We start from the raw sequence: 25,971 nt of genomic DNA, 5'->3' as shown, positions 1-25,971 counted from the left end.
CAAGGGCAGCTTCTCTTTCCGGCCACCCTCTACCTTATGGAGAAGCAAGGAGAAAGGGAAGGGCTAGGAAGGAAGGCTCTGATACCAAATGAAGAGACATGGTAGCTAGCTAGGAACGGAATGGAAATATGGAAAACATAATGAAAGGCAAAAAAGGAAAGAAAGTACAAGTGCAAGGCAATAACCAAAATACTCACAATGTATTGATAGCTTGATGTTGACTGATGTAATAGACAATAGACAAGTACAACACAATATAGTGTGACACTAGACTCTAGAAAGTCACAATGTCTATGGGATATCTCCCAATATGACACGTGGCACGTCTAGGACTCACTAGACTATAAAACACCACCTAGAACACACATTTTTGACTCACTTTGGCTTCATATTCCAACACTAGCCATTATTAGACACTTTATTGTTGGCAAGCCAAACTTTATATTGCGCGTGCAAGTACCAAGGTGTTGTCTGAAAAAATATTCATGTTCAAACACACAAATTTATACTACAATCATAGTTACGGAATCCATTTAAAAAACCTAAATATGTTTCATGCTGTTCAATTTTCGTAATGTAAAAGGTAAACTGAACTACCCTTGAGAATTGTAAAAAACAAAACTTATATTTGTCTACCTATTTATTATTCTCAAAAATCAAAATGTTCTTATGATTGAATTCTTCACAATTTCTTTCTTTTCCTTCCCGAAACATAGACTTCTATTAAGTATGAAAGAAACAACCAAGAGCAAAGTACTCAATGTAGGAATACATAGTATGCAGAGAATGAGGAAAATTTGGTAAAATACCACTCAAAATATCTGTGTATATGCAAATCCTGAAAGACACCAGGATTGTGGCTGAAAATGTCACACCATGCTAGTAAGAGACTCAGATAAGCAAGGAATTCCTCTCCACTCTTTGAGAAGAAAGGGATGCCTCTCCAATCTCTCAGGAAAATTGCCCCTGTGACTGATGTAGACCTAGAAGTCCTCGCATCCTTGACCAAATGGTCATGAAGATATGTAACATGTCTCTCCCGGTGCTAGCCATGGGTGGAGTTGAGTGCCTTCTATATCCTCGGTACATTTGGATCTCCAAATTAGCTAGGTAGTGATGCTAGCCATAATCTCCCCACGCATGTCCACTGATCAAGTGCGGTCTATTCAGAGATAGTATGGGCATCTACCTATGGGCATCAAGTGGGGTCTACAGTGATGAGTTGTGTGGGTACTAGATTGGGGCTCTGTGCACATTGTGGAATGTATAATGGCGGAATGTTTGTTTGGCGGGCATGGCCTGGACTATGACTGCTCTTTGACAATATTGATTTGTGATTGCACGTGGGATTTGACTACCTATGTATACCTTGTGTTCTATACCCCCCTATACGTTGTGTTGGCCTAGCCCTTGTGGGTGGTCAAGTTTGGTACTTGTATGTAGTCATCTTTGGTACTTTGGTGCTTGGCCAATAGGGGGGATCGTTCGCACATTTGGCCCTCGCCCCTCATGACATATAGTTAACCATTGTAATGTTGAACTTTGAGGCTAAATGCCTCATGCAACACAATTGTCCATGTGTATTTAAGGGACATATGAATTGTTGTAATTATGTGGTCCTGAGATATATTGTGTAACCCCCAACTAGGTGGACTCCGACATAGACAAATGGTCTGTATCCATCCACTCCACTGGTATGGCTGCATCCATCTCCTGCATCCTGGCTGCACTTCCTCTGAGGTGACTAACTGAACAAGCTCTCTGATCCTCTGGAAGCATCCTAAAAGCTTTCCAAGCACCCACCGTGGATGCAGGGCCCAACTCCCATCTAGACCACTGCATGTAGTGTGACATGCCTAGTGATCTGCTATGCTCATCTAGTATGCAATCATTCCACATGACAGGCTGCCTATCAATTTCTTCACAAGAGGAGGGTGGAACTCTCCGAAGAGTACTTCTGAAGCTGGCTGTCCCAAGCTTTCAGAATGGCAGCCATGAGAGGGGAGGTAGGAGATCTGAGATGGGCTGACGTAAAGATCCATCTAGGGCTGTCCATCCAATCTCCTCCCTGAGAAGGTGTGCATGTCTGTATACTGCATAAGAAAAAATCCTTCCATGTCTCCTGACTAGGCATCAAACCTCTGACCACCATCTTGCAGAGCAAGGCTCTACACTGCAAGTCTGAATCAATAATATTGAGACCCCCTTCCTTAGTGGGTAGAATAAGAGTCTCCCAAGACACCCTAGCTATCACATCTGAAGTGCTGTCTAATCCACTCCACAAAAAATTCATGATAGGTCTCTTGAGATGAGTGATATTGCTTGTAGTTCGGCACCAACAAGAGCAAACAAACTAGGCTGTAGCCAACAGTACCTAGTTTACAACCACCACTCTGGATGCAAGGTCAAGTCTGGCCGAACTCCAAAATAGGAGTTTTCTCCTTATGCTCTCCAACACGGGAGCGAATTGCTGTGTGCTGGAGAAATGCCCACCCCAACCTGGCATCCAAGATACCTGACGGAGACACCCCTCTGAATCCAAGTAAAGCCAATATCAACACCCCAATCTAGAGTGTCCTCATCACTAATCCAGAAATCATTGGATTTGTTCCAGTTAATGTGAGACCCTGCTGCAATCCAAGGCTGTCCTGAAAGAGGTGAGTGTTTGTGGAGTGGCATCCAAAAAAATAGCCGTGTCATCTGCCAGCTCACTGTCCAGCAACTCTTCTTCCTGTCTCAACAGAAGTCTCAGCCCAAAAATATCAGCTTGAGCTCTAATATAGAGGCTCATAGCTTCAGCCACAAATAAGAATAGAAAGGGGGCTAGAGGACATCCCGGTGATCTGGAAATCTGAAACCTGTCTCCCCTGACTCCACCAATGAGTACCTCGCTATGGGCTGACCTGTAAAGAGCAGAAACCCCTCTAATCCACAAATCTGAGAATCCAAAGCGAAGAAGGGTTCCCTCTAGAAAACCCCAATCTACCCTGTCATATGCTTTTTCGAAATCCAGGAGTAGAATTGCCTGACTATGGCCCTCATGCATAGCCCACTCAAAAGCCTCCAGATTATGTTATAAAAAATGCTTTTGCCATGGACAAAGCCTGTCTGCATGTCATCTATAAGATCTGGCAAGATGGGCTGCAATCGCAGGCTGATGGCTTTTGCCAAGATCTTATACATAGTGCTCAGTAAGGCGATCGGTCTCCACTGAGACACTAAATTTCTGCAACCTCCTTTTGGGATAAGATGAATGAGACCCTCCGAGAGTGAGTCCGGCATCTCACCCGAGTCCCAAACGCCCTGCAGGGCTGAGGTGATGTAATCTCCAATGTGATCCCAAAAAATAATAAAAAAAGAAGGTTAAGTCCATCTGACCCTGGAAAACTACCCTTATGAAGGGCAATAAGAGCAGTCCTGGACTCTATGTTGGTGAAGTGTGCATCAAGTGAGCCTCTCATACCTCAATCCACCAACATAGGAATATGCATCAAGTGAGCCTCTCATACCTCAATCCATCAAGTGAGCCTCTCATACCTCAATCCACCAACATAGGAATATGCTGCCAAACAACCTGTCTAGCATCATCTCTGGCCTGTGAATCAGGATCTGCAGTCAGAGAGGAGGCATGGTAATCTGAAGCAATCTACATGACGGCATCTGGATGTGTCTGAAGTACCCCGTCTGAGTCAACAAGCTGCGAAACACTCTCTCTACTATGTCTAGGACTAAGAGTAGAGAAGAACTGCTTGTTGACTCTACCTCCGATCTGTGTCCAGAAAGACTCTCTGGCGTGAATATTACACGAAACTTGTTTACTCCTAGCTTACGTCGAATCATGGGCGTTGGCACGTAGAATCACCTCCCAGCCGATCTCGGTGGTAGTGGTAAGCTCTCTCTTCATTTCAAATCGTTATGTTGAAGCTTTTTCTTACTTGATTTCCACCAAGCCCCAAAATTCCCTAGATGGATCTAGTATGCCACATGTCTTCATTTTAGGGTCCCTCCTTAATGCATCATTTACCCCTCTCTTGGGATATCATTAAAACCATTTGCCCCTTGGCACATTTCATGCATTTAGGTCCCTTAGCCTTAGATCCACCTAGTCTAGTGCCATATCACCCTCACCAAGGACCTTGACCTTGATTCCTTTTGGATCATTTACATGAAGCCCAAACAAATATAATACAAACATTGATCCTTTAAAGGAAAATGCCGATTGACTCTTCCGAGGTCATGTTACCTCGACTTGAGCGTAACATTCCTTCCCTCTTCAGGCATCAGCATCCTCGATGATAAAGTCTAGGAATACTCTCCGTAACTGGTATACGGATTCCCAGGTAGCTTCTGATAGAGGTAAACCATGCCATGCAACCAACACCGTGGGTATCTTCCAATTGCGTACTTGCATTGTTCCTCGGTCCAGGATTCCTGTTGGTTTGCATCTTGCATTATCCTCTATCTTCTGAAATAAAACAACACCCTCGATTAGTGAGTCACCTGTATGCAAAAATTTCTTTAAACGAGAAACATGAAACACTGGGTGCACCTTACAACCCTGTGGCAATTCTAATTTATAGGCTACCTTGCCTATTTTTTTTAGAATTAACCATGGCCCACAATATTAAGGTGATAACTTAGCACACTCTCCTGCAGTCAAAGACTTAGAGTGCGAAGGAACTATGAGAAAAACTTTTTCTCCTTCCTTAAATTCTCTAGTGGATCGGTTTTCATCCGCATACGCCTTAGCTCTATCCATAGCTTGGCGGATGTTAGCTCTCGCAAGTGTTAGCATCTCCCGCATCTAAACCACAAAGTTCGCCGCACTAGGCACTTTCTGAGGTATTCCAACTATAGTTGGATTCGCTGGTCTATAACCATTTCATCTTTGGCCAAAAGAAATCTCGCTTCACGAGATCATATGTCTTCTCGACTCCTGGATGTCCCGCACATGGGCTATCATGGCATTGTTGAATGACTCTCTGCCTGAGATCATTCTGATTAGGTACTACTACCTTGCCATTTCTTTTCAGCATACCATCCCTTATGGCATATCTTGCATAAGTTTGGCCTTTTCTGAATGCCAGGTCGTCCTTTTCCCCGGGTTTGAATACATGAGCCTTAGGCCAAAGGCTCTGAATGAACTCGTCCACCTTTTGAGTTTCTCTACTTTAATGCCGCGAAACTCATATTATGCATAATGCGTGACAATGCATCAGCAACTTTATTATCCTTCCCTCTTCAGTACCGAATCGTCAAGTTAAACTCGTGCATGAGTTCTGCCTATCTAGCTTGGTGACCTCTCAAGTCAGGTTGTTTACAAAAATGTTTCAGAGCATCATAATCAACATCAACATAAAACTCTGACCCATACAAATAATGTCTCCATGTTTTCAGAGCATGGACAACAGCATACAACTCTAATTCATGAGTTGGCCAATTTCGTTGAGAGGGAGAAAGCTTCTTGCTTTCAAAGGCTATTGGCCTTCCCTCTTGGAGGAGAACTACTCCTACCGCAATGCCACTTGCATCGGTTTCAAGGAAAAACGGTTTCTGGGGATCAACTATTTTTAACACCGGTACTGTGACCACATCTTGTTTTATGGTGTTAAAATTTTCCTGTTGATTCTGTCCCCATATAAAAGGTACTTTATCTGAGGTCAGATCAGTCAATGGTGATACTATTTCGGAATATCCTTTGATATGCATTCGATAAAATTGGACAAATCCCAAGAATGATCGCAAGGCGGTCAAACTCTGAGGGATTGGCCAAGTCAGTATCGCAGCCACTTTCTTTGGATCCATTTCTACCCCCTCAGGAGTAATTATGAATCCTAAATATTCAAGTCTTACCATACACAGTATAGTTTTCTTTTTATTTACATAAAGACTGGCTTTCCTCAAAGTACTGAATACTATTCTTAAGTGTTCATGATGCTCAGTAATACTTTTACTGAATACCAGAATATCGTCAATAAAATGTACTACAAACTTTCCGATATACGGACATAGTAAATTGTTCATAAGCATGACGAATGTAGCTGGAGCATTGGTAAGTCCAAAGGGCATTACCAAAAACTCATAATGTCCAAACCTGCTTCTAAAAGCGGTTTTATGCACATCCTCGGCTCTAATACAGATCTGATGGTAGCCACATTTAAGATCTATCTTACTGAAAATTACGGCCCCATGTAATGCATCTAGCAAATCATCGATCCGAGCCATCGGATACCTATGCTTAATAGTGATATTATTCAATGCTCTGTAATCTATACAGAGGCAAAAAGTATCATCTTTCTTCTTCTTTAATATCATTGGCGAAGCAAAAGGTGAGAAACTTAGGTGAATCTGCCCCAACTTGAGGTATTCTTCCAGTTGTCTTCGCACCTCCCCCTCTTCAGTAAAACTCAACCTATAGGGAGGTCTATTTGCAGGTTCTGCCCCCGGGATTAGTTCAATCTTATGCTGAACATTCCACTCTGGAGGCAACCCATAAGGTAACTCATCCCTAAAACAATCAGAGGACTCCTCTACTATTTGATCAGCCAGCTTGGCCATCTCTCCATTTTGAGAAACATCAGTGCTAACTGAAGAATCATCAATCGGCTCTACTGATGCTGTACAAAGAAACAAAAACTCTTCTTGAGCTTTTCGAATTTCCGTTACGGAAACCAACGGTCCTTGAGGTATATCTTTTTCACCTCATAGTACATACAGCACATCATTCATCTTGAATTGATAAATGTGCTTTTTCCAATCTATGGCTGGATTCTTCCTAGAATGCCAAGCCTTACCCAGGGCTATGTCTGCATGAGCAAGCTTAGTCATTTCAAAATCAAGCTTTTCAGCAGAGTCCTGAATTCGAAGCTCCAACTAGGTAACCCTTTGGTCCCATACTTCAGTTGAACTTCCATCTGCCATTCTGACTGTATATGCATAGTCAGATGGGCTAATCTTTAGTTTCAGTCTCTTTACAAGCTTGGAGTTAATTACATTGTGCGTTGATATTGAGTCAAACAACACAATGACATCATGATTAGCTACTTGCCCTTTCATCTTAATTAACTCCATATCATTAAAGCCTGTATACCCTGTTGCTGCGGGCTTTGACAGGATATAATCAGGTGCACTAGTTACTAACTTAGCAACAGACACACATAACAAAAAAGGTACTGACCTTTGAGAAGATCTCGCTAGCTGAATCTGCATCTGTTCTTCTCTGGGACTTCCCTTCATTTCCACGTCGCATTCTGAGACCACCATCTCAGCCATCCGACGATCCTTGTTTCGTGGACAATCTTTTCACTGATGAGGCTAAAGGCAACCAAAACACAAGCCTTCTCTCCTCGCTTTTTTCCTTTGCTCTGGGTTCAAAGAAGACTTCAACCAAGCCCGGGCTGCCATTGGTGTTACTTTTCTTTTCATTCCAATGGTGGTACTTGATTTTGGAGTCTCAATTGGTTTCACCTGCTTGGCTTGACCACTAGGCTGTGAGGCACTCCCTTTGCTAATCCACTTCTTAAACCCAGTTTTCTTCGGGTATCCAAACTGAGTCCCAACCTGCACAAACCCACTTGGTCTGTTCCCTTTTGCATCCTCATAGTTCAGGGCTATGGCAATTGCTTCATCTAGCGCGTTCGCATACTTAGCCTGAACTTCCATCTTTATCCGATCATTCAATCCAAAGATAAATCTTTTACTTGGATTGACTGAGGTAGGGGTTCATCAACCTTCATTACACTTTCTCTGAACTTATCAGTGTATTCCGCCACTGATAAATTTCTCTGACGAAGGTTTCAATACTCATCCCAAGCTCAGGATGCTTCGTCAGGAGGTAGGAAGTGTTTTCTAAATTCCTTTTTAAACCCCTCCCAAGTAGTGGATGCCACTCCATCTTTCTATTGTTTTATCCACCACCTATTCGCTGCCTCATTAAACATATGGGTGGCCTCGTGGATTTTCTTCATATCATTCCTGATTTCACAAATGGCGAATGCCTCGTCCCATTTGTGTAATCAAGTCTCAATGATATCGGAACTACAGTCAGATATCCGACCAAAATACTTTTCTAGCCTATAATTGGCAATATTAGGCACCTTAGCCCTCCTAGGCTCAACCGTATGAATACCGGACTCCGGTTCCATTGGAGATTTACCTTTCTCTTCACGGGATAATCTAGCAGACATACTATGTACCATTTTCCTGAGCTCAAATTGCCCTACATTTGCTTGTAACTGTTGCGCTAAAATCTGTTGCAAGGCGTCATTTAACATTGCAATTCTGCCAGATAGTGTATGACCTGCTGGGCGCAACACCTGCGGGGTCGGCCGGACTCCCGACTCTACGGGATCCATCCTAGAAGCTTCTTCTTCTACTTCCATTTAGGTCGATGGGTGTTTTTTTTTTTTTTTTCTGAATAATAATAAAACACTGCTTGAAACTGTATTTACAAATCAAAAGCCCAACTTCCAAATTTACAGCTAACCAGGCATATATCACACTGTAACCAAACCTACTTTTCCCTATACTAGGGAAACTCCTGCAATCTGAAATAACTCAAACACGAAGACCAATAAACTTAGAAGGCATAGAAAACTACTTGGTCATTCAGGTAGCATAGAGAGATCAAGTTGTTCCTGATGTGGCTCAGCTACACCCTCGTTGGAGACCCAAAACACCCCAGCTTTCACTTCAATAGTTATCTTATGTTATTTGCATAATACTTATTGATAACCGAACTCTCCAAATAATGAAATGTCACAAGTAAGTCTCGTGATCACCCACCAGTAATTCTCTGCAGGTAGTCATAACTCCAGTAATCTTGTCTTCAAATGAAGAAAGCCCTACGTATGAAGGCAGCAGCCAGCCCAATTCTAAAATACGTAGCTTTTTCACATGGACTTCTTTTGCAATCGACCCATAGGCAGCAACCAAACGTGGCCATTGCAACGAATGGGTGAAAAAGCTGCCCGTTCAGGAGACTTAGAAGAAAATTTCAAGGCTTTTCATCCATGGTTCGGCTTTGGTTCCTATATGATCGACAAGGAGTATTGAAGCAGCTGCTGGACTCATTTGGGAATAGAATTGCTTCGCGCGTCTGCTCGTAAGGTCGCCTGTTGGTAGATGTTATCGCAGGTCGCTCTTCACTGACACTGGTGCGTGTTGGTACTGATCAAAAGCCTCCGTTGCCCAACAGCTGGTGGAAAGCTTCCGTCCTGATATTAATCCAAGGCGGAGGCGGGCTGCAGGTTGCACAAGTCCACAGTACCTTGCTAGAGAGTGGCAATCACCAAATCCTGCGACAGCGTCTCCCACAATATTGCATAGCTAGTCCATCGATGCGTCCCAGCCACGACCGCTCTGATGTTCAACGTCCACCCATAACAATGAACTACCCAATGGCCTCCCTGACGACGCAAACAATCTACCACCTTAGTTTTTTTCTCTGATCCCGTAAGACAAAATCCCAGTTCCATATTGTCCGTCGCCAAATCCTTCCTCAATTCAACGTTAGCCTGTCAACTCGATAAGATCCCAAATCTGCGCTTTGATACCAAATATTACACGAAACTTGTTTACTCCTAGCTTACGTCGAATCACGAGCGCTAGCACGTAGAATCACCTCCCAGCCGATCTCGGGATCTCGGTGGTAGTGGTAAGCTCTCTCTTCATTTCAAATCGTTACGTTGAAGCTTTTTCTTACTTGATTTTCACCAAGCCCCCCCAAAATTCCCTAGATGGATCTAGTATGCCACATGTCTTCATTTTATGGTCCCTCCTTAATGCATCATTTACCCCTCTCTTGGGATATCATTAAAACCATTTGCCCCTTGGCATATTTCATGCATTTAGGTCCCTTAGCCTTAGATCCACCTAGTCTAGTGCCATATCACCCTCACAAAGGACCTTGACCTTGATTCCTTTTTGATCATTTACGTGAAGCCCAAACAAATATAATACAAACATTGATCCTTTAAAGGAAAATGCCGACTGACCCTTCCGAGGTCATGTTACCTCGACTTGAGTGTAACAGTGAAAGGCATACTCTGCTCTCTGATCTAAAAGTGTCTGCTGATGAGCCCTTGTTACAGCAAGGTGCTCCTGAATCCAAGCATCTGAGCTGCTAGCTGCTGTGGCGAATGGCATTCTCTCGCCTGCGAATCTCATCTCCCCCGATACTAGCAACAAAATGATAAAAGCTGCTAATGTCAGTGAGGGCTGCAGCCACATCTGACGGGGACGACTGCCCACCCTGCAGGTGAGAAATCCAAATCCGTAGCACTGCCTCTGTGAGGCCCTCCTCTGCATAGAAGGCATCTCAAATCCTGATACTGGCAGAGCGGGCCTCTCGCCCGAGGCTTTGAAACCACCAAAATAACCAAAAAATGATATGAAGTGGACACCCCAGTGCTGATGCATACTATCCCACCTCTGTCCAGTGCCCAATCATCCACATAAAATCTGTCAATCCGTGCGTAAATAGGCATCCTTACTCTCCTGTTCGACCAAGAAAATAAAAGAGACTGTGGCTGAGTGTGAAAAGCATCATCATACCAAACATCTCTGCAACTGAACTGAAAAAGGAGGGCATCCCATGCTGCTCTCTCAAAGGAGTGAATGCCACCTTTCCTACCTCCTCTTTTGTCTGAAGGCATCTCAACCATGTTGAAATTGCCCTCAATAATCCAAGAATCTGCAATATGGGACTAAGAGAGCAACTCCTTCCAAAGGAGGACACGATTCCCTCTCAAGTTGGGTGCGAAAAGGTTAAGAAAGCCAATCTTGCGCCCACCAATCATCAAAATAACCCACTGTGCTCTGGAGGGGACTATGACTCCATGTCCAATGACGAAGGGGAGTATTGAAGAAGAGATAGAAATGCAAATGCCTCCCCTAGTGCCCAAGGCAGGTGACCAAAAAGTATGGCCAGAAAGAAGCTTACCTGACTTGGCACAATCTCTACCATCCAGCTTATGCTCTTGGAGCATAAGGATATCAATGGTGCCACCTGAAACACCTAGATGGAGTTGGTTACGAATCAGATGCCTACGGTCGCAATAAAGGCCCTGAATGTTCCAACTAACGATCCTCATTGACGAGAGGAGGAGGCCGGGTGAAAGGCCCTACGCGACCTGGTGGTGGAGAAAATCCTCTCTTGTGAAAGAGTCTTCCTGTCAAGCGGAGGGAAATCAACTGGTGAAAGAAACTCCACTCCAGCAGAGGGACAGCCCTGTCCAATAGAATCCCAATAACCGGCTCCCCCAGGGTAGAGGGTACAAATTCCTCCTCTGCCTCAAACTCTGCCAAATCTGCCAGTACTGCAAGAGAGTTCTTGTAAGAGGGAACGTGCATAGGAGTGCAAAGAATCCCTACACTCGAGGGAGTAGGAGAAAAAACCCCCTTACCTCTATCAAGGAGGTGAAGTGTGACTAACAGAGGGAGGGGGCTGATCAGGGAGGAGTAGGAGAAAAAAACCCCTTACCTCTATCAAGAGGTGAAGTTTGACTAACAGAGAAAGGGGGCTGATTGACCCTAATGTGGAGCCACTAACATAAACCGTGTCCCCAACCGAACTTAGCGCCTTCCAAAAGATTTGTGCCAGTCGTGCCATGAATCGAACTCGGGACCTCCTGGATCCCACGTGAAGCGCCAACCGCTAGGTTAGCCACAGGCTCTAGTCTTGGTTAGTGTAACCAAGACGAGCCGGTAGCTTATATTCTTTACTTTGTTGGAAAGCAAAAGGGGGTCGGCCCCCTCGTCGACTCACGCCTTGCATCCGCTCCCAGGTATTGAACCCCCGACCTCTACGCTATAACTCCGAATACCTCACGGCCCGGCTAACCACCGGGGCCGTGGCCTTGCTTGAGACTCCATCTCCACCATAAGCTTCTATACTAGCTTTTGGTCTCGGGGCTACGATACCCTCTCCGCCTCCATGCATACGTCGAAATGCTTCGTTGTTGGTTCGCAAACCTCCTGGGGATCAAGAGGAACTCGGAGAAGATCGGGTGCGGTTGGAGGAGCAATCGGTTGCTCACGAGGGGCCTAGAGAGCTGGACTGTGTATTTCCGTCAGCTTCCGTCGACGAGTTCCATCAACCCGCAAAAACCTCCGTCGAGGTCGTTCTCCTTTTCTGGTGCAAAGGGTATACCATGAGCACTGGCTAATGATCATGTTGGCGAGGCGACCCTCTAATTCGAAAGGCTCGGTGGGTTGGGCCTTGGAGCTCCTTCACCAAAGCTTGCGAGCTACGGCGTGGCGAAACTGCAATTTCCGTCGAAAAACTTCCGTCAATGCGCGATCTCGGGTGATCTGTTCTCCCTCGTTTGGGCGAAGTAGACTCTATGTCTTTACACAGTAGCTACCAAGAGGGGTCTTTAGACCTCCACAAAAGCTGGGGTTGAACGGTTTGGAGTTCAGAGCACACAGCTCTCTGCATCGATGAGAAGATCTCCTGGGTCAGAACTTCAGCGTACCAAGCATCTTCCACCTTGAGCCAATCGAGCTACCGATCGAGGAGGTCCTTCCTCAATCCAAGAGGGAGCTCTGAATCTGAGGAGAGCCCACAAAATGACTAGTGTGCAGAAAACAAAATGCAGAGAGAAAGACGTCAAACGTTCACACTACCTCAACACTTAGCTAGAAATCACTTAGCCGCTTATATTCTTCCAAAAGGAAAGGGGCTCTGTGGGCAAAACGCCACAGGGTGAAGATTACAATAGAAGCATCTCTCAGATGCTGTAGAAACTCTCACACTCTCTCAGGGTCTCTTTTTTGGAGCTCACAGCTCTCAGTCTCTCTTCTCCCAACTGTTCTTCCTTGTCAAGTCTAAGTGGAGTCGAATCCCTTTTTGATTGAGTGAGAAAATTGAGGGAACTAGCCCTCTAGCTCCAAACGATCAGCCGCCTCTCTTCAAGCAGCCTTTCCTCCTTTAGTCCTTTTCCCCAACAGCCACTTGTAAAGGCCAATCAATTCAAACTTGTCCGTTTGAATTTGATCCCTTCAAGGACCATGGTTGGGGGATCCATTCATACCATGGGCTTCTCCCCCTGGTTGGATCTTATGGTTATGTCAAAAGGGCTGCTCCCCCTTGACCCAATGAAGGGCAAGGACTTCTCCTTGGTGTTGGTGTCGAAGCCGGCGGTCCTCGTAAAGCTGCTCCCCTAGAGGTCTAAGAGCCTTAGCCCTTAATCGATGCCAAGGATGGTGAACGAGGAGAAGTGGACTGAGACCTTTCAGTCCCTTGTCAACGGGCCACCCGTTACACCCTTCCCCCCCTCGCTGCCCTCTCTTGCTGCCCCTCACCCACCCGCCCTCTACCCCTTCTCCCCCTCAATCTTGCTGCCCCCCCTCGCTCCTCCGTCTTTCTCCCCCGCCCCCTCCTTCACCCCCGCCTGCCCCTGCCCTTCCCGCCACCCTCCTCCCCTCTCGTATGCTGCCCCTGCTTTCCCCCGCCCCTCTCCTTCCCCCCCCGCCCCCTCCCTCCCTCTCCCTCGCCCCCTCCTTTGCCCCCGATCACTCCCCCCTCACCCCCCGCCTTCTGCCCTTGCCTTTTTCCTCCCCTCTCGGCCCCCCCCCTTCGCACCCCGCCCCCTCCTTCACCCCTTCCTACCCCACGCCCCTCCCTCCCTCTCCTCTATCCCCTTCCTAACCCTCTGTTGCCTACCCGCAACTCGCCTCCCTTTTTTATTTTCCCCTCTCCACTTTTCCTCCCCTTCTTGCGCCCTTTTTCTAGGGCGTCCTGGGCAGCATTTCCAGGGACAGAGTAATTACAGTGTTTGAATCGGCCTTTTCACTACGATCGGCGAATGGATCCCCATTCAGCCAATCTTCGTCCACCCCCACCGGCCGGGAGAACCATCATATTTTCAGAAGACGAGTTGCAGAAGCTCAAAAAAGATGTAGAGCTCGAGGGGTCACACCCTTCCAGATTGTAGGCTAGAGACTGGATGCTGGCGGCGTTACCAAGAGATCTCACCCCACACCTCAGGGATATTCGACTTTTGGGACGAGGATTTTTTCAGGTGGTTTTTTACTCCCATGAGTCCACAACCCTTGTTCTCAAAGCTAATCCTTTGGCCTTGGGTTCGAGGATGATTTTTCTTTTGCCCTACACCTTGGGCTTCGATCTGGTAGAGGAGGACAGTCAGGTCACATCTCTGTCCATCAGGTTCCCTGATCTTCCTCAAGTCTACTATAGACTTCTTGGTACTCTCGGAGCCACTTTCGGAGTGGTCACTAAGATCCCTCCCCTTCCTCACATGCCTTCTTCCTCGGCAGAGGCAATTAGAGCGGACGGGGTCCTCCGTTAGGGTCATTGTCTCTGACCCTAACATTTCAGATGACCACATTATGCTTCAGCGTCTAGATGGCTCTCTCTTTCGATAGAGAGTCGAGATCGCAGGTAGACAGGAGCAGTGCAGGATCTGCAGGACACTTTGGCACTTTGCTAGAGACTGCCCAAGGAAGAGAAAAAGACACAAGAGATCTTCTAGTGCGGCTCCTTCATGTACTACCCCGTCTGCACCTCCCCAGCGCCCTGTACCACGCACTTCAGGACCACCAGGAGCAGCAGGGCGCCTTGCTTCATGCACCCTAGGACCACAAGGGGCACCAGGGCGCCCAAATCCCGCAGCACACCCAGTACCACAATGGAGAGTAATCAGAGCGGCTCCTTTACCTCAGGAGGAGACCTTTGATCAGGTTCAGACAGACGCCATCCAGACTGCAGAGATGGATGTTGCTGCAGCCCCAGACACTACAGCTCCATATCAAGAGGGGCCTTCAGATGCACCAGCCCCAATCACTTTGGTTTCGGATCACAAGGGGGCTTCCGACACTTCTTCCCCACAGACAGTCAGGACGATCGAGGGAGTGCATGCGCAGATGACGACTCCAGATCCCTCTTCAGCCCCCCCACAGGCCTCCTCAGCCCCCAGCTCCAGTTCTGCTGATAGAGGCATGGCAGGTCCTTCTTATCCATCTTCCACGAGTGCAGGTCTTGTTCGCACTCCTCGGCTAGACTTGCTTCTCAGGAATTCTTTTTCGACACTGGCAGATTCAACGACTTTCATGGATGATGAGGAGATTGTGCCCTCCACCTTATGGGTCCCAGAGCATGCCAGCTCGTCGTCGAGAAGCATCCCTTCATCCTTCACGTAGCCACCTTTGCATGAGCAGGATGCCTTCCTAATTAGTCCAGCCACCTCAGCCTAATCTGCCACCTCATCAGTGACATTTTACCACTCTCAAGACATTTCCCCCAAATCACATTAAATGCACAATTTGGACCTTTAGTCACACAATTCCCACACACATTAGCATGCACATTAAAGCTTGCATGTACCCCCGTACACACACATGAAAAGCCCCTTGACATGGACACCAAAACATATCAAATTCCTGTAACATGCAAGTGCACATTGACTCAAGAAAATAAAATTAAAAAACCCTTCATTATTTGATTTTCATGACCCCAAAAACATTTCACTTGACCACACACTAGACACCCTTGCTCTGGAAGTCTGGTACAATCGCATTGCATTTCATCATTTCCCGTGAAGTCCCTGCAAAACATACTTTATTATCTGAAAAAAGTATACATCAGTCCATCATGCTTGTGAAAGAAAAATTCACAAATGCCAAAAGCCCACACCTACCCTAGATGTGTCTATGTGCCTACCCACAGCTATATACAGTGCTCAAAAACTTGATACAGGTTTTGTCCTATCAACGTGAGATTGGTATACCCCAGCAGTTAGCATCCCTTCAGAGGGAAGAGCAGAAAAGGCCCGTTGATGCTTGGATTCAGGAGCTCATATGCAGACATTGTTGGATCAGAGAGCAGAGTATGCCTTTCATGCATGGGAATCATTTTGGATTCAGATGGGTGGCAGGGTCAACAAACACTTATTCTCTACTCATGGGCCCAGACATAGTAGAGATAGTGTCTCGTAGCTTGTTGACTCAGACGGGGTTTACAGTCAGATCCGGATGCCGTCATGCGTATAGCCTCAGAATTTTTTGCATCCCTTCTTACTGCAAATCTGGGCACATAGGCCATAGATGATGCCAGAGAGGTTATTTGGCACTGTATCCCTGTATTGGTGAAGGATGAGATGTATGGTTCTCTGGATGCACCTTTCACCAATGCAGAATTCAAGACTGCATTGCTTGCCCTTCACATGGGCAAGTGCCCGGACTTACCCCTTCCTTTTTTATTACTTTTTGGGAGCAGATTGGTGATCACATTACATCAGCCCTGCAGGGCATGTGGGACTCTGGTGAGATGCTTGATTCACTTACAAATGGTCTCATTCATCTCATCCCAAAGGGGGGTAATAGGAATCTAGTGTCTCAGTGGAGACCCATCACTCTATTGGGCACTTTTTACAAGATTCTGGCGAAAGCCATCAGTCTGCGGCCACAGGTTTTTCTTCCAGGTTTGATTCATGACACGCAGATAGGGTTTATGCATGGTAGAAGTATTTTTTATAATATTTTCTCATTTTGGGAGGCCTCAGAATGGGCCATGCAGAGCCGCCAGAGATTGGCCATTCTACTCTTGGACTTTGAGAAAGCCTACGACAGAGTAGACTGGGATTTTTTAGAGGGTACTCTATCTCGCTTTGGTTTTTCAGATGCATGGATTAGAGTATCCTCTCTCTACAGATCAGCCCATAGCCAGGTTTGGGGGGGGAAGAGGGGACAGATTTCAGATTTCCAGATTAGTCCGCCAGGGATGTCCTCTTTCCCCTTTCCTTTTATTGTTTGTGGCGGAAGCTATGAGTATCTACCTTAGATCTCAGGCTGATATTTATGGGCTGAGGCTTCCTATCCGCCGAGAAGAAGAGCTCCTGGATAGTGAGTTGGCAGATGACACGGCTGTTTTTTTGGATGCCTCCCTCAGGACACTCACTTCCTTCCGGACAGCCTTGGATTTATTTTGCACGGCTACAGGTGCACACATTAATTAGCATAAATCCAATGGTTTCTGGATTTGCGATGATGACACCCCGGATTGGGGTAATGATATTGGCTTCACTTGGGTACAGAGGGGAATCTCCGTCAGATATTTGGGCTGCCAGGTTGAGGTGGGCATCTCTCCTTCACAACAGTTTGCTCCGGTGTTGGAGAGTATCAGAAGAAAGCTCCTTTTCTAGAGCTCAGCCAAACTTGACTTGGCTTCCAGGGTGGTGGTGGTTAACCAGGTGCTTCTAGCCACAGCATGGTTTGTATGCTCTTGTTGGTGCCACTCTAGGGATTGTATCACTCAGCTTAAGAGGCCCGTACGAAACTTTTTATGGAGTGGTCTAGATGGCACAACTGATGTTACAACCAGGGTGGCTTGGGAGACCTTGATTCTTCCTACAAGAGAAGGGGGTTTGAATATCATCGACCCGGATCTACAGTGCAGAGCCCTACTCTGCAAGGTCGTTGTGAGAGGACATATGCCATGGCAAGAGCCTTGGAAGGATTTCTTTATCAGATGCATACAGTCTCGCACGCCCACCTCTGGAGAGGATTGGACACACAGTACCAGATGGGTTTTCACCACAACCCACCTCAGATCTCCCTCTTCCCCTCTTATGGTTGCTATCCTGAAAGCATGGGCTAGCTTCGGGAGTACTCTTCGTAGGATTCCCCCTTCCACCCGTGAAGAGATTGAAAGGCAGCCTATCATGTGGAACGACAATATTTTGGATGAGCATGGCAGACCACTTGGAGCTTCTCCTTACATGCAGTGGCCAAGATGGGAGAGGGGCCCTACATCTACTGTGGGAGCATGGAAAGCCTTCAGGAAGAGTTGGTTCTTAATCTCAGAGGGAGTGCAGGGAGAGTCCAACAGATTGATGTAGCCTTGCCCTTGGATTGGGTGGACACAGATGATATGCCTATTACTTGCTCCACCTGGATGGGGGCTTATTCTAGATTGGGAGTTCCTTTACAGGTGATTGCTTTTCGTGACACTCATGAGGATGCCTTAGTCTTCGATGTTTCTTCGGGGGGCAGGCTGTCCAGATCTAGAGATGATATCTTGTTGAAGGTACCGTTTCAGCTAGTCAGGATAGTGGGCTTCATGGAGCATGGCTCTCTCTCACAGTAGTACTTGGATCCTGACCCGCTTCTCATCACCCTGGGCTCATTGAGGCTATGGAGGTGTCCCAATTAAGTTTTTGCAATGGGACCCTGGGGAATGGGAATGGATACATGAAGGGCACCGAGAGAAGGGCATCCCCTTTTTCGTTACACAGTCAGTAATGCTAGGAAATTCCAGCTCAGCTGTAGGGATTGGAGGCCTACCAGAGCTCATCATTGGGAGAACTTTCAGATTTATGCTGACTTGCAGAAATTTTTTTGGCAAAGGCTCTAGAAATCCCACCGGAATAGAAAAATCACTCTCTTCTTTTGGCTTTCTATTCATGGTGGGATAGCAGTGAACCAATAGAGATCTAGGTTTGGAGCTGACCCTTCTTGCCCTCGTTGTCTTTCTGCTTTGGAGACAATATAGCACTGCCTTTGGGATTGCACACAGGCGAGAATCATAAGGAAGGGTATTGCAAGACTTTTCAGCACTTTTGTTTGCCTACCCTTCTTCATGACCTGGGGATCGGTGGCTTGGCTCACTCTTTCAAGGCCCCAGGTCTTCTTTGAGAGACTTGACTCCTCTTGGGCTCTTCACATCCGACGACATCTTGTGGAGTCGCGCTCTCTAGAGGATGTTCCAGCCACTCTCTTCAGAGCTGCTCATTCCTCGGTTGACTCTCCATGGGAGATCTTAGCTAGCATTGCAGCATGGCACATTTGGAGATCCAGATGCACTGAGGCTTTGGAGGGTTCTCAGGTTCATACTTCTCAGATCTTGGCCAGTACTTGGACAGATACGGTACACACTCTGATGGCCATTTGGGCGACCATGCATCTCGAGCAGCCTCCTCCAGGAGAGTTACTTTTCTCAGAGATTGGAGAGACTCTCCCTTCTTTGTTGAGACTTCTATAGGGTTGACTTGGCATTTTCAGCCTCAGCCTTGGTTTCTTTCTACCTCATTCCTCTGAGGTGTTTTCATTACATGCTTAGCATGTTGTATTTCCACACAGAGCTTGCTCTAGCGAGTTTCTTTCTTACTTAATAGAAGTCTCCTTTTTGCAAAAAAAAAGATTACAACAACACAAAAACGACGTAGAGGCTTCAAAGCTCTACTTCTCTCCATGCCCACATCTTTGGATCCCATCCTTCCAGGTTATAGGCCAAGAACTAGATGCTCATAGCATTACCTAAAGACCTAGATGCTCGCAGCATTACCTAAAGACCTTGTGCCATCTCACCAACGTCTTATTGGGACGAGGTTTCTTCCAAGTGGTCTTTGATACTCCGAAGTCTGCAGCCACAGTGCTTAAGGATAACCCTTCGATGCTAGGTTCCAGGAGGATCTTGATCTCACGTTTTCATTTGGGCTTCGACCCTATTGAGAAGGACAACCACATCTTTTCCCTCTTCATCACATTTCCTGGACTCCCTCAGGTCTACCATCGACTCTTTCCTTCCATTGGAGCCCACCTTTTGTTTGGTTAGGAGTCTGCAGCCACAGTGCTTAAGGCTAACCCTTCGATGCTAGGTTCCAGGAGGATCTTGATCTCACGTTTTCATTTGGGCTTCGACCCTGTTGAGAAGGATAACCACATCTTTTCCCTCTTCATCACATTTCCTGGACTCCCTCAGGTCTACCATCGACTCTTTCCTTCCATTGGAGCCCACCTTTTGTTTGGTTACAGAGATCCCCCCCTTCCCTAGCATGCCCTCTTCAGCAGCAAAGGCAATTAGGTCTCATGGGTTGCCCAGAGTTAGGATCCTAGTCTGTGACCCTAACATCACGGATGACCATATTATGTTTTTGCATCTGGATGGCTCCTTATTTTCTAGAGAGTTGAGATCACAAGTAAGCAAGACTAATGCAGGATATGCAGATCCCTTGGGCACTTTGCTAGGGATCGTCGCCCAAGGAAGAAGAAAAGACCCAACTGGTCTTTTGGTACAGCCCCTCCTCATACCGCTCCTTGACACACTCAAACTCAGTCTCTCCTACTTTTGTGGTCGAACAAGAGACAACAGATGCCTATACGTGCTTGGATTGATAGATTGACTCACTTGAGGGGATGCTTTGCTAGCATTAGGATTCAAGATACCTTCTATGCAGAGGAGGACTCACATGTCACATATGCAGGGTGGAGTGCCATCTCCTTCACTTATGGCTGCTACAGCCCTAACTGGTGTTAGTGACTTTCATAAATTGGTCGTCAGTACTAGGAGATAGGAGATTCTTAGACGGGAGATTAGTATTCACCAGTAGTTGAAAGCCCTACAGAGGGAAGAGCAGAAAAGTCCCACAGATGCTTGGATTCACACCTTGCTACAACAAGGCTCAACTACAAACATTGCTTGATCAGAGAGTAGAGTATGCCTTTCATGCACAAGAGTCATTCTGAACTCAGATGGGAGGTAGTGTCAATAAACACTTCTCTACTCTTTACCCATACATAGTAGAGAGAGTGTTTTGCAGCTTATTCACTCAAATAGGATTTTGCAGACAGATCCAGATGCCGTATCTGCGCATAGCTTCAGATTATTATGCCTCCTTTCTCACAACAGATCCTAATATTCAAACTAGAGATGATGCTATCCATGTTGGTGAAACCAGATACATTGATAAGACAAAAAAAGCAATAAAATACTAGCACTATGAATAATGTAGGGAGACACATAGGTGCACATAGTTAGCTAGTGATGGGTTTTTTTCTGGCTCCAAAGACATCTTTTCCTAAAAAAGACGATATGATGCAAATATTTGACAATGAAATAAAATGTTTGTAGGAACTTCCTATGGGAAGTAATGAAAACACAATATGGATGCACTCCAGAGTAATGTACCCATGTGTGACACGGTCGGTGGTTGAATGTCAAATGTAAAGGTCTTTTGTGTTTTTTTTAACGTGTGGTAAATGGTCTTCTGTGCATGGAATGTTGTCATGTCAATATCTGTGTTACATCCAATGTGGTAAATGTGTGGGCATGCATCAAAATACCTTGTTTTGAAGGATGGTTGTGTGCTAGTGAAATGTGACCCCAATTGTGTGAGCAATGGTCTTGATGCAATATTTTTTGAGGCAAGGTAGAAGAGTGGTAAAAGGAGGCAATGACGTGGAAAATTTACGTAGAGAGGTGGCTTGCATGAGGAAGCTACGATTTTACGTGGAGCCAATGCTACAATACGTGCGGACTTGGCTCATTACATGGGTGGCATGAAGGATTTTCCAAAAGGAGTTGACGCTGCGTTATAGAGGGGGAGTGCAGATTGTAGAGGGGAAGAGAAGCTTTCCAGAAAGCAGGAGAGAAGGTGACGACTCTGGGTTTTTTGAGAAGAGAAGGAGATGTGCGCTGATTGCACATCGCTGGTGGTCTACGCTGCCTTCTGCGCTGATTGTGAGAGAGAGCTTTGCTTGTTTGAGGTGCTCGTACAAAGCCCCCCCTTTCACTGGAATTTTGTCGTTGGAATTTGAAGAGCTGCTGATCGCTTGTTCTTGAGGTGAACGAGAATTTGAGGAGCAGATGCCAAAGGATTGCGCAGGAGACTGCTCATACACTGAGGAGAGATTGTTGCGTACGTGAAGACAACGCTGATTGGAAAGTTGCTCATACGTGTGGACAAAGAAGGGTGAGGACCTGTTTGACTGAAGTCTGGAGGATCTTGGATGTGATCTATAGGAGTTGTGGCTCAATCCTATCGCTTGTGGTACCACATATGTGCGTTATTCCTGTCTGACTGAGTCTGTCTGACTGAGTCTTGTTCATCGCGTCACTTGTGCCATCTCGGTTGAGAGTCTTCCTGGTGTCTTTGTGCTTGTTTGTGGCCTATTGAGGGTATCATCTCAAGCCATTGTGGTCCGGGTACATGCTCTGGGCGTTGTACATTTGCTCTATTTCTATTGGAGCCCATATTGCTAGTCTGATCCCATAGGGAGTCCTGACCTCATCTACAGAGCTAATTGAATTATAGTGATTTGCTGGTTGTTTTTTCTCTCCTTTTACTTTCATGAACGTTACTCTTGGCTGTCTGAGGCATGACCATGCATGCTGAACTGGTAAACATTTCCATGGAATGAAAAAGAGTTGCTTCACACCCGTCCTATCTTCAGTTGCATAGGTTCTTCACTAGGTTCCCTACCACTTTTCTTTCATCAACGTGAGTCTCACTAGATGCACCCTTCACCAACGCAGAGTTCAAGACTACCCTCTTGGCCCTTCACAAGGGCAAGTGTCTAGGTTCAGATGGACTTTCTCCCTCTTTCTTTATTGCTTTTTGGGATCTGATTGGGAATCACATTACCTCATCCCTATAGGGTGTTTGGGACTCAGGCGAGATGCCTGGATCACTTACGGAGGGTCTCATTCATCTTATCCCAAAGGGAAGTTGCAGAAATTTAGTGTCCCAATGGAGGCCTATCACACTCCTAGGCACATGTTAAATTTTTTTGGCTGAAGCAATAAACTTTCGATTGCAACCCTTACTTCTTGACCTTATTCATGACACGTAGACTGGTTTTGTGCTTGGCAGAAGCATCTTTGATAATATCTTCTCATTCAGGGAGGCTTCACAGTGGGCCATTTACAGTGGATAGAGGCTGGCCATTCTACTCTTGGACTTTGAGAAAGCTTATGGCAAAATACATTGGGGCTTTCTGGAGGGCACCCTTCTTCATTTTGGCTTTGCAGATGCATGGATCAGAGGGGTTTCCTCTTTATATAGATCAGCCTACCCCCAGGTGCTTATTGGTGGTGTAAGGGGAGAGAGTTTTGAGATTTCCAGATCAAGCCACCAGGGATGTCCCCTTGCTCCCTTTCCCATTTTATTCGTGGAGGGTGGCTAAAGCTATGAGTATCTATATTAGGTTTCAAGCTAATATTTTTGGGCAGAGACATCCTTTGAGACAAGAAGTTGAGCTTCTGAATAACGAGGGGATGCCAAGTTGGCTTGGGTACCTCTTCGGCACAACAATTTGCTCCGGTGTTGGAGAGTATAAGGAGAAAGCTCCTTTTTTGGGACTTTGCCAAGCTTGACCTTGCCTCCAAAGTAGTCATGGTCAACCAGGCCCTTTTGGCCACGGCATAGTCTGTGTGTCCTTGCTGGTGCCATTTAGGGGATCGCATCACTTAGCTTAAGTGATCGAATTTTATAAGGAGTCAACTTGATGGCACAAAGCCAGATTTGCTTGGGAGACTCTCATTCTCCCCACTTCGGAAGGGGGGTTTCAATATAATTGATCCAGATTTACAGTGTAGGTCCTTGCTTTGCAAGATAGTTGTAAGAGTACTTATGCCTGGACAGAAGTCATGGAAGGACTTTTTTATTCGCAATATAGAGTCATGCACACCGTCTTCAGGAGGAGACTGGATGGATAGTACCAAATGGATCTTCAATACATCCTGTCTTAGATCTCCTTCCTCCCCTCTCATGATAGCTATCCAGAAAGAATGGGCCAACTTCAGGATTACTCTTCGGAGGATTCCCCCTTCCTCTAGTGAAAAGATTGATAGGCAGCCGCTCATCTGGAACATCAGCATTTTGGGCGAGGATGGTAGACCATTGGGTGCCTCTCATTACGTGCAGTGGTCCTGTTGGGAGAGGGGACCTGCCTCCACAATGGGTGCCTGGAAACCTTTAAAAAGCCTCCAGAGCATAGGAAAGCTCAGATGGTCCGCATGATATATCTATGCTGCAGGTTTTTCATGCTCTGCATGATATATCTATGCCTTGAGTTTCTTCTCTTTTCATACTTAATAGAAGTCTATTTCAAGAGAAAAATTATAATGTCAAGAGAGATAATTCGAACTAAGGAGTTAGAGAGAAGCTAGATGAACCAAGGAGCTATAATTTCAATCTAAGAAGACAGGGACAAGGTAGACAAACAAACATGCAACTTGAGATGGAATTTTCCCTTTACATAACATTGAGGCTATTTTCAACCATAATCCAAGCTGTGACTATGTTCCAAAGAGTGTTCCAAACTTTTTAAGTTTTATCAAGTTTATTTTTGTTAAATATTCATAACGTCAAGTCCTTTGATTTCATGGATCTCACAGTTCTGCTACTGCCTTGCTTTGGTTCCATAATTTCATGATTTAGCAATGATGTCGCTTAAAACCCTTCAGGATACATTATTCTTAGACGCTATCATGACTTTCAATAAGAGAGTGTCTACCTCACATGTCCCATATGTTCTTTGTCTCCGTAGGAAAGAACTTCGTCAAGTTCCTCGTCATGCAACTGCACTCCAAATTGTTCTAAGCTTTTCTGAAAGTCACTATGGCTAATCTGCCATGTAGAATCAGTATTATGGTCAGTTACTTTTTCAATAAAAATCAAGCACCTCATCATTTTTCAAATCCAATAAAAAGTTATAATCCTTATGTTGTCTGATTGAAATAAATAACTCACACGAGGTATACTGAGTTGTGTATGTTTCTGTTAGCATTTTCTTCCTTATTACAAAGCAAGGTATGAGGAAGCATATAGGACATATGACTTCTTGTCTATGATTCTCACTTAGAAAGAATGTGATTTATGTGGCAATTCCTCCAGTTGCAGACTCACAGCAATGTTTAAATATAGTTTCATATCTGAAGTTCTCAAGAGAAAACAATACATGATATAATTCATCGTGACACATGCAAAAGATTTTGCTCTACTAATTGCATTTGGAGGTCTTTCAGCATGATAGTCATGAGATCTTGAAAAAAAGATCATATAAAAACACGATGTTTAATATTTGTGAAAGAAGAATGGATTCTTTGCAGATCAAAATTATCTAGATGAGCAGTTGAAAGTGCCCATGTTCTATTCCCTCCATTTTATATAATTGCAATGCACAGATTCAATCCTCTAAAAACTGATATGATACACAACCTCCTCCCATAATGACCCTTATACCAAGGAGCAGTTCATGTATTGTGAGGGGATCAGAGCTTTTATCATCACAGTCGAAGATCTGGACATGCCTTCAATCAGAACTTTTGCTACTCGATGAAGGAATGGTCCATGCTGTAACCTTTTTCTCATTTAAATTTTTAGATGCAGTAACGATCCCAAAGCGATCCTACCCAACTGTCATTTCTTTTCTGAGGTCCCTACAGGTTTGAGGTGGCGCTTTCAGCCTCAATCCTGGCTCTTTCAGGGCTTGAACCTCTCAGTATTTTTCATGCGGTGCATGGTGTATTTGATGCCTTGAGTACTTTTCTCTTTGGGTTTTTTTCCATCCTTAATAGAAGCCTTTTTCATGGGCAAAAATAGGCATCAACTGTGACAGCGTGATGGATAGAGACTGTATTTGTGCAAATTAGATTAATGTGATCAAACTAGGAGTTGCGATTCTTGCGCATCTGCCAATACAACCATGATTGAAAAACTCAAGGTTGATTTCAATCATAGGATCTTGGATCACTTGGAAATAATTTCACCTTTTTTGCATTCCTTGAGATAGATCTACTTAGTCGAGGCAAACAAAAGAAGTCCTTAAAGAGAGAATGAAAGAGAGATTTATTTTTCTTATTTTTCCAAAGAAAAGAGACTTCTACTAGAAAACTTGAGAAGACGATGTTCGAATGCTTGCTTGCAAAGTATGTCTTCCTTTTCAAGTTGAACGTTTTGGGATTCGTCCTTCCATCCACGAGCTGAGCTGAGTGGGTGAGCTCCCCCCTCCGTCCGCGGCGTCCTGGCCTCTTGGCTGCCCCGCTGCCCGCTGCTCCTCCGCCCTGCCCCTTCCGCCTTGTCGTCTCTCCCCCTCGCCGCTCATGAGGACAGGGGAGTCGAGAACAAGGCTCTCCTGTGGGTGGGTGCCTGTCCTAGAAAGATTGTCTTGTGTGATTTTTCCAGGGGTTTGGAGGGCGAGTAGTCAGTGTCTGTGCGGCGTCGTACTAGG

The 25,971-nt window shown here is 45.6% G+C and overlaps 1 protein-coding gene across 1 annotated transcript in view; it reads right to left on the bottom strand.

Annotated features, from left to right (window-relative positions):
- The window catches only part of LOC147886231 (uncharacterized), a 352,191-nt gene that overhangs the window by 22,470 nt on the left and 303,750 nt on the right, over window positions 1-25,971 (bottom strand). The window contains exon 7 of the mRNA XM_087395069.1: window positions 24,256-24,368. Within this exon, the coding sequence (XP_087251195.1) occupies window positions 24,256-24,368 (113 nt within the window). The remainder of the gene's footprint in view (window positions 1-24,255; window positions 24,369-25,971) is intronic.

The sequence above is a fragment of the Dipteris shenzhenensis genome, chromosome 24 (genome assembly GCF_047967505.1).
Source record: "Dipteris shenzhenensis isolate YYH24624 ecotype China chromosome 24, Dip_SZ_1.0, whole genome shotgun sequence".
Classification (NCBI taxonomy): Eukaryota; Viridiplantae; Streptophyta; class Polypodiopsida; order Gleicheniales; family Dipteridaceae; genus Dipteris; species Dipteris shenzhenensis.
This window is presented reverse-complemented; position numbering and strand designations above follow the sequence as displayed.